The sequence below is a fragment of the Orbicella faveolata genome, unplaced genomic scaffold (assembly GCF_042242905.1).
Source record: "Orbicella faveolata isolate gen_17 unplaced genomic scaffold, um_ofav_v1 contig_47, whole genome shotgun sequence".
NCBI lineage: Eukaryota > Metazoa > Cnidaria > Anthozoa > Scleractinia > Merulinidae > Orbicella > Orbicella faveolata.
Window position 1 is genome coordinate 11445001 of NW_028301577.1, and position 9558 is coordinate 11454558.

At 39.5% G+C, this 9558-nt stretch overlaps 1 protein-coding gene and 1 pseudogene across 2 annotated transcripts in view; one reads left to right on the forward strand and one right to left on the reverse strand.

Annotated features, from left to right (window-relative positions):
* The window catches only part of LOC149097155 (glutamate receptor 2-like), a 19587-nt pseudogene extending 13341 nt beyond the window's left edge, over positions 1-6246 (forward strand). The window contains exons 15-16 of the transcript XR_016204196.1: positions 1764-5253; positions 5577-6246. The product of XR_016204196.1 is annotated as a glutamate receptor 2-like (transcript). The remainder of the gene's footprint in view (positions 1-1763; positions 5254-5576) is intronic.
* On the reverse strand, positions 5927-9291 carry LOC149097156 (uncharacterized). The gene is made up of 5 exons (XM_089279662.1): positions 8445-9291; positions 8199-8323; positions 7607-7953; positions 6777-7129; positions 5927-6509 (listed from the first exon to the last, which is right to left on the reverse strand). Exons 1-5 carry the CDS (start codon positions 8545-8547, stop codon positions 6178-6180), a joined length of 1260 nt encoding a protein of 419 aa, XP_089135788.1. The 5' UTR covers positions 8548-9291; the 3' UTR covers positions 5927-6177.
* Between the last annotated feature and the right edge of the window lie 267 nt (positions 9292-9558).

Consider the following 9558-nt stretch of genomic DNA (forward strand, 5'->3'; position numbering starts at 1 on the left):
CTTTCATGCTGAGGCTCGGTTACTTTTCACAGCACCGTACAATATTCTATTATCTATTCGGAAAATACTGAACAACAATGACAACCAACACTACATGAAACTCGCTGTTAGCCAGAATTACTCCACTACAGTTATTGACCGTAGTTTTGTTTTCGAGAGCTGAAGGGTTAAATAGTTCTAGAGGCGCAGTGGCGTCCTGGTTAGTGCGCTTGCCTCCGGATCGAGCGGTCCGGGCTCGAGCCCTGGCCAGAGAAATTGTGTTATATTCTTGGGCAAGACACTTTACTCTCACAGTGCCTCTCTCTACCTAGCTGTATAAATGGGTATAAATGGTGAATTTAATACGGGGGGGGGGGGGGGGGACCCCGCGATGGACTAGCATCCCATCCACGGAGGAGTAAAACTACTCTCAGTCACTTCATACTATTGATACCGGAGATAAACGTTTTGGTTTACCTGCTAATGTTGTTTGAAATACTTACTGGACGCGAGAGTTAAAATCGAACTTCCAAAACAGATGTGTACAGGAGCTACATGGAAAGGGAAATGAATTCCATGCATAAGCAATAATAAGAAAACAGCTCGCACGCAACTCCTTACCTATTAAATAAACACATCCTTTTAACTAGTCTTATTATTTTCCATCGGCAACCGTCCACTCAGGACTATTTCTGTTATTTTTTCCACGTTCCTGTCTCGGGCACGTTTCTAAATTTAGCTGAAATCTATACGATTACAGCAAATAAAGGTAGAACTAGAAGTAAATTGAATTTCAGACAACATTTGGCAGGACGTAGCCTTCTAGGTTATTAATATCATTAAAAAAAGAAAATGCGAGTTGTTTTGATGTCTTGGAATTCATTTCCTTCTATAGCGAGCCATCAAGCGACGTCTAAGTCGCGAGACACGAGAACAATCACGTGATCCTAACAACACCCGCGTGAGAATGGGAGTTGAATTGTCGCAGGGAGACAGGGTGTTAAAACCAGTACGACAGCGCGAACCTGAAAAAACTGGCTGGAAAAAGTGGTTTTAAAAGGACAAAAGGTATCAATAGAACATGATTAGCATTAAACGATGCGCCCTTTGTCTGAGCACCACCTTTGAATTGGTGTAGCCTTGATAGACAATACGGGCACAGAAGGTTTTCCTTTTAGCGAGGGATCAATATTTGAGAGACAACGTGTCGGTTTTTGGAATGCAAGGAATACGAAAACGTCCATAACAAGGAGGTACCCGTGGAAGCCCTATTCTTAATTGACCGGAGGTGAGATGCAGAAAGTGCCCGTGCCTATTGGTAATATCAGAACTTGGAGCTGACGTTGGAGCTTGTGGCCACGTGCACTGAAATTGTTATGCATAATGTTTAGTTTAAAGGTCGGTACACACTAGGGCACTAGTCCCTACGACTAGTCCCTGCAACAAGTCGCGGGGACAAGTCCCATCGTGTGAACTGGCCATTTTTGCTTCAAAATCTAGTCGCAGGGACTAAACTTTGGTCCCTGCGACTAGAATTCCACGAATTCAAACCAGTTTGAATTTTTGGGACAAGTCCCTGCGACTTGTTGCTCAAAACGCTTCGTGTGAACTGTTCGTGGGACAAGTCCCTGCCACCAGCCCCTACGTGTAAACTCTTCAGGGGACTAATTGCAGGGACTAGTCGCAGGGATTAGTCCCCTCGTGTGTGCGACCTTAATGACGCGGCTTGTCTCGGGCGCTTGGAACGTTTTTAATTGCTTGTGTGATATGTTCGTCATTTTCAGTGTCGAAAAGATGAAGACGATGAAGACGATGAAGACATCCCTATGGAAAACATCAGATTTGTTGAGCCCGGAATTAAGAAACAAACATGATTAATCTGCAGCACCATGACAAATACGCCTACGCACCCGAGAGTAAACTCTGAAAGAACAATCTATCTGCAATCTAACTGAACTGCAGTGTCTGCAAACAGAATCTCGTTATAAAATGAGATAGGGTTAGGCCACCCACGGGTTTAACAGGTTAAACTGGTTATCTGTGCAAGGTACCGAAAGTAACTTCCTCGTAAATTTAAAAGAAGCTCAGTGTACCCTACATAAAATACAGAAGATATAAATCGTATAATTTTGATTAATTGTGGGATATTTCAACAAGCTATGTCACCACTCTGCGCAAGAATAAGTAAGTAAGCCCTTGATAAGGCATCATCACCAACGACAAATGAGGTGACCATTATCATAAAACAGCGAATGAGATGACGATATTCAAAAAGTATGCAATATTTTAAAGATGATCAAAAAGCAACAAGGATGTTTGAAACTGAAGGGCCAATTGAAACTGCAAAACAAACCAAAAACATTACAAGCTTAAAGTGCCACTGAGACGAAATTTTCGTACTCTCTTTTATTAGCCCAATTTATAGTTTCAAACGTGCTTAAAATAATGGCAAATTTTATTTCTGTCAAATCCTAACGGAAAGTGCCTTTTTTAGCTGCTGAAATCGACTTTTTGGAGCAAAACTGTGTCCGGGCTCTGAATAAGTGTCACACATGGCCATTTATCGATTTAAATATTTCGTCCTTATTTATCCCTTTTAATTTCTTATTATATTTATTGACATTCTTAAAGTTGTTATCACTTTGTTGCGATGGGCAGACTGTTGTCTTTATTCGGTAATGGCCATCACAGATTTCCTTTTTTTTTTTTTTTTTTCTATTTTTGCAATTAAGTTCCTTCAGTTATATGATGCCATGCGGATATTTGACGCCTTCATTCTTAGTATACGTTTCCTTCTTCGATTTCATATTGCACAATCGTTACATTTGGCCATTTCTGATTTCTAAAAACAATATTGTTTAGATTTCATTGCTTTTGTACCATCCGTGAAGTTTGCACTGTGTAATTGTGTTGCCTCAACTCCATTCATGTCTAATTTGTGTACCTAACGGCAGTATTCCGTTATTCGTATTCTGCCTTCTGTAATTATGTTGCCCTGATTCCATGTCCATTCCGTTTTCCATATTCCGCCTTCTGTAATTGTGTTGCCTCGATTCCATGTCTAATTTTCCGTTTTGGTAGACTATTCTGGACTTCTGTAATTTTGTGGCCTCGATTCCAGGTCTAATTTGTTTACCTAATTCCGTTTTTGGTATTCTGTTTTCTGTAATTATGTTACCTCAATTCCATGTCTATTTTATTTACCTAATAAAGAATTCAATTCCGTTGTTCGTATTCTGCCTTCTGTTGCCTCAATTCCATACCCAGCTTGGTTATTTTTTCAACCTCGCATACTCTTTTGGCGGGAAAATGTCACGTGACTAAAAAGGCGGGTTAAACAGCATGGCGGATCTTGTCTCGCTGGATTTCGAAGGAAAAACAGTCGGTTTAACGGCGTCAAGCCTTTACAAATCAACGATAGCTCGATTTCTTAATGTCCACGAGAACGGTTTACACTTAAAAGTGAGTAGAAATGGCAAAATTGAGAATATATGGCCTTCGTCAAATGGGAAGTTCTTATTACCACCCGGGATAACGAATGCCACTGTCATCGCATTTAGTGCTGAAGAATATCAAGACGAGGAAGAATTTGCGCCCTCTGCCTTTGGCTTTCGGTACGTATTAAGTAATTTTGTTTCCGTATCGTTCATTATCCCTTCCTCTCGAGCTTTCTTCTCGACCTTTATGCGCTAGGTAATCAAGTACGGGCGTTTGACATTTTATGAAAAACATTCCTTTAAATTTTCTGCTCCGAAATTGTAGAACATGTTAACTGCTCAATCAAGGACAGCTAACAGCTACATGTTTATCTTTTTTTTAAAGAGTAATATTTATTTATCTCTAATTTCTGATATAATATCATCCAGTGTTGTTTCTTAGTTTACTTATTCACATAATTCACAGACATCATCAATGTACTTTTGTGTATTTCATTCATTTATTTCTTCATTTATTTTCTCGACGATATAATGTTCATATGCTACTCTTAAATCTGAGTTGAAATAAAGTTGTGTATATTACATATGTCTGACTGTTGTCTTTTGTTATTGCTAGCTACAGCACTCCCTCATTCCCTCGCAAACCAACCCCAAGCGGAAGTAAATTTGTTCCTGCAGGACCATCAGGGATGGGTGCTGGCTTTGGGAAAAGACCAGCACCGGGTCTTGCTTTTATCAAGAACAAGAAAAAGAAAACAGCGAGCCTTGTGAAGGACTTCACTTTTTCATCTGTTGATGACGAGGGCCAAATGGTGACAGTCTTCCCAATTTCAATCAATTTGAGTGAAGTCTCTGAGAAGTTTGGTCAGTTGTCTGTACCAATCATCTGTAGCGCTGTGGAACAAGAGCTGCGGGATCAAGGACAGGTGGTAAGACTGGTAGTGGTGGATGCAAGGGGGCAACCTATCATGGATTCCTCTGAGACAAGAACTAAGTTCTTCAGTTTTGTTTCATTTGCACCCTTACAGTCACAATGGACTTATCTTGTGGTGCAATGACACGGAAGGGAGTTTTGGTTTTGTTCTTGCCAGTGAACCAGGGTATTGTAGGTAGAAAAATAAAGTTTCCTTTCACGGACAGGGACTAATTTAAACTAAAACTGTATTTCACTATTTAACAAAGTGAGAAAAAGCTGTCAGTGTTTGGGGCAATGCTGTGGCTTGAGTTTTTCTCTATGGCTCTCTAATGACAGGAAAAGAAATGACAGGGCAGTTTGAACTCACTCCCTCGACCCATGATTCCTGCTTCTTGACATTATTTTTTGGTGCTTCTCTCCCTGTCTTTGGTGGTGATGGTGTTGTTGGTGGTGGTGGTGTAGTAGTAGTAGTATCCCCTTTCACCCAGGTCTGCTAGTACTGCTCTTTATTGCTCAAAAAATCATGCATATATCATCATCATACGTAGGTGTTCTGCAGGCCACATGTCACTGCCAACTACTGAAAATGTGCATTGGTTCCTTGCCATAACCTTATCAAGCTGCATTGCTAACTATTTACATAAAGAATTGGTGTGACCGTGTTTATTTGTCAATAGCTATTTTAATTTTGGTGCAAAAAGTTGCATACTCTGAAAAGTTTTTCTCACCTATGCAGAAGAACAGTTTTGGACATCTCAGCGAACATTTCGTGTGATATCACAGCATACATTCAAAAAGTGGAAACCAGGAGTCTGGCAAGCTCTTAACACTGGTCTTTACACTCTTGATGAGGGGGAGGAAGATGAAGCAAGGCAGGGAACAGTTCCTGAAGAACAACATCATTTCTTCTCACAGAACTCTGTAAGTATTCTTCAAGGAATCATACATGTAGGTGTATCTTTATAATATTCTGAGTTTAATAAAAATAGTCATTAGTAAAAAAAAAATTCAAACATACTTTTCAGGATTTCTTTAGGTCACACGACCACATCTCCAACTCTTGAGCACATGAATTAGAAATTCAATTAAGAAAAATCGTGAGAAATGTGATTAAAATGGCAGCTTCTGAAATCGTTTTATTTCTATTTGAAGCCTAATATAATTTCTAAAATTCAGTGCAAAAATATTAAAAATCCAAACTAATTCTCTAAGGTGCATTTTTTTATTCTTTTTAACCTCCATAGGCTCAAACAGGAGACATGTCTGTGATAAAGAGTATGTTCCTTGAAATTAAAGATAATATAGAATCAAACAAGGAAGTTAAAAAGCTTAAGCAGGTGTTTACCTGTGTCATCTGCCAACAAACCAGTGCTGCAGTAATGTATTTCTGTGTGACTGGCTGTGGCCAGCTAATAGGCTGTTTTTTATGTGCATCCAAAATAGAGGATTGCCCTCTGTGCAGGGTTAGCCTGCCTGATCCACAACTGAGGAAGCCACTGAAAGTCAGTGGACTAGCTGGAATCTTAGGGATTCCTGACTTTTCTGTTACTTCAGCCTTACGGGAAGCAAAGATTGATGTGCAGGATGAGGAAGATGTGGACAATGAAATTCTTTAATTTCTATACATCTGTTACTGATAGCTTATAATAGTTTGTTGATATTTCATTAGGATATGCAGATAAGCCTGGAACAACATTTGGAGTTTTAATGCCTTTGTTGATTAACTTGTGTGTGCCAGGCATTGACTGAAATTACTAGTTATCAGTTACTCTTACTTTATGGAAAAAAGTTTATATTTTCTTTTTGATTGCAGTTCAACTTGTAGTTAATGTTTTAGTTCTCCAGTTATGAAGTGGCCTCTGTTTGGGCAAGGAATTCTGTTATTTCAATAAAACTTTTAATTGCAGTAACAAATGTGTCAATCCTGTCATGAACAACATCACAAAATATGCTTGCAAAAGAGGAGTTTCGAGAAAGAAATAAATGCTCCCTTGACTCTTGAAGGTGATCATAGCATGCGATTGGATCATAACCAATGCTGGGGTCAGTATTCAGCCTTCCGCCTCGTTCTTCATACATTCGTACAGCCTCTGGAGTTGTAGGAATCAAATGTGGTTCCAATGGCACAGCCTGATTTGTCCCTCTCATTTTCTCAATGGGTATACATCCTTTGGGTCCTGTAAATGAGAAGGAAATGTTTTCTAGTGTGTAAGCCATTAACTACATTCAGAATATACCAATGAATTGCTACATTCCACATTGATGCTCGAGCCACAACGTGTAATGTGGCTATAATGTACCCTTTCACTCTAGCTGCTTATTTGCTTGAAACACATTTTGAGCCAAATACTTCTGTAGATAACAATGCTGTATTGTTATGGTTACTTGTGGTTTCAGTGAAGTTCAAAGTGCATGACTTTCTGACATGAAATACCACCATTCACCTGGAATTCGGTGATGGTTCCAAGAATTAACAATGTTTTCAGATCCCACTTTGCTGACATTTATGGTCAGCCAGGATACAGCAAAACTAACCATAGGATCTTCCATGTTGAAGATCTCTTGCTCTTTTATAATGCAGAGTGCCTTTTTAAGCGGATAGTTTACTCTGGAATTTTCCTCTGGCCAAAGCCTCTCTGCCCTGTAATTCTTGGTGGATGTTGTTTGCCTCCAAGGGGCCCTGCTGTTATCATGACGTCTATTCTTGAGTAGCTCCTGTACAAAGATGCAGAGACAGAATTCTGTGCCATGATCAACACGCACCTGATCAAATAACCCAAACTGAAGCAGAAGAGGCCTGTTTTAGATAAAATGAAAACTAGTCAGCAAGGAGGATTGTTAAAAGGAAAAGGTTTGAAATCATGCGAAACAATATCACCCCCAGTTGAGTTACCAACCAATCCAGCATGAGCTTTTAAAAAGCTTTGAAAGAAAATGAAAGATCTCTCCAATAAATTATAACCTAGGCCCAGTCACTTATGAAGTACTGCAAGACTACCTGATCATGAAGAAGTCTTTTTAATGTTGGGTTTACTTTTTGGATACCTCATAATTATTTTTGGATTTATACAAAGAGATGTAAAATTCATACATGTATATCTTCCAGATGCAGAAGGGGAGGGTACAATCCAATGATAGGGAGAGCTATAATTTTGAATTGTTTTTAGTTTTTGAGAGATTGGATCATAAAATTGTTGGTGAAAATAATTCAGATCTGATAAGTTAATCTTTAGGACATGTTTTGATCTGAAGAAGGTCTAAAAGGAGTACCTACCGAAATAGATATTGGTAGATAAGCACAGGGTTCTTTTTAGGTATTGTAATAAATCCAAGGACCATCCTACTACAGCCATCCAGAGCATGGACGTGGGTGACCCCAAACTCTTCGGCTAACTTCTCATTTTGGTCCATATGCAACTTATAGCCAAAATATGGTGCATAGTATGGAACTGGATTTGTTCTATCTAGTAGGTCATGTGCCCTTTCGTTGTGGGCGCTGGGAGCAACTATTCTCAGCATACTTAATATTCGCCGCTGACTGATTTCACGACCGCGTGAACCTTGTTCCAGCTGATATCGAAGGGTGCCCTGCATCATGCGTCGCCCATATGTATGTCCATACTGTGGATCGAAATACACACTATTTGGGATAAGTTGTGAAGGGTAGGGGGTGAGGGCTAAAGCAAGTTAAGGGCATGAGGGGTGTGAGTGGGGAGGGAAGATGGGGAGGGGATGAGGGATAACATAGCTAATGTACGGGGAAGAAGTAAGACAAATTCGTAGCGCAAATCACATGAGGTCCGTGTTAATCTTTGTTGTTGGGTTAAAGCATAGTAAACCGAATAAGTACGTAAATATACGGGTACCTGTTCGATGTTTCTTACGACCATTTCCTCCAGACATTCCTGTGAAACCCAGCGTAAAGCTGAAACATTTATGTTTCTCTTCTCACAGTATCTTCTGATACTTCTTGAACTAAGTCCCCGTGCTTCTATCAATCAAAACAAAGAGCTGACATAAACATAACATTACACGTTTAATTGGTTCAAACTGATAAATCAAGACCTGAATAAACCGGCGTTAAAAACTCCAGCTAAACACGCTAAACCTACCAGGATAGAGTGCTTGAAGTCTTTCACTTATAGCTTGGTAGGATAACTTCCTTTTAACGAGGTCTCGTATGAACTCCTCTTCAACGATTTCGTCTAGATTCATTTTGGGCCAATTTTCTTTTCAAAAATGCCCGCCCTATTTATGAGCACGTGATCTCAGGTTCAGTCTCCTCTCGAGCAACCTTGTCCCCACTTTGCACTGGGATCGAGGCAACATACTTGCAAAATGAGGAATGAAAAATACGAAATCAAGATGAAGAGGACCGAAAACAAACCACCGTCGAGTAGTAACAATCTATTCACCCACCAATTACAAGTACAATATAAAGAAAAAAAAAGGAATAAATAAAATCACGGGACTTTACCTAAGGGAGTCACTAGTACGGAATAAGAAATAACAGAAAAAGATAACAGTAAGATAAGAAGACGAAGCAATCACGATAATGATGTAATAACATCATTGCTTGATAGGCAAGACGATCCGAAGAAACTCAAAATACGGGCAAAAATATCGAACTTCATGACTACAAAATAACAATTAATAAATTAGAATTTCAGCATATAACCGGCCAATTTGGACATAGAATATATTGCAATGGCCACCTGGTACACTGATCCAAAACCCAGAAAATAAGCATGGAATCGAGGCAAGATAATTACAGAAGGCAAAAGACAGAAAGCCAACACGGAATCGAGGCAAGATAATCGCAGAATGCAAAAGACAGAACATAAATATGGAATCGAGGCAAGATAATTGCAGAATGCAAAAGACAGAAAGTCAACACGGAATCGAGGCAAGATTATAACAGAAGGCAAAAGTGAATTCAGGCGAATTTCAGAATACATTTTGAATTAACAACATCAAAATTTGAAATGGCCACGTGGTACACTCATCGCTCTGGAACCGAGTTCAAGGACCTTGTGACGTCACTGGTTGTATTCACGCAAGAAGCGCTATAGATTCTCTCTTGTTTTCACTTGATTTATTCAAGTTTATTCTTCATATTGTCGATACCTACTGGTTTTCCACCTTGTAATTTCTGTCCAGCCTTGACAGGAAATACACATCATAAACGTTGGAGGGCGCCAAAGAGTGTAGATTCACCAAAATAAA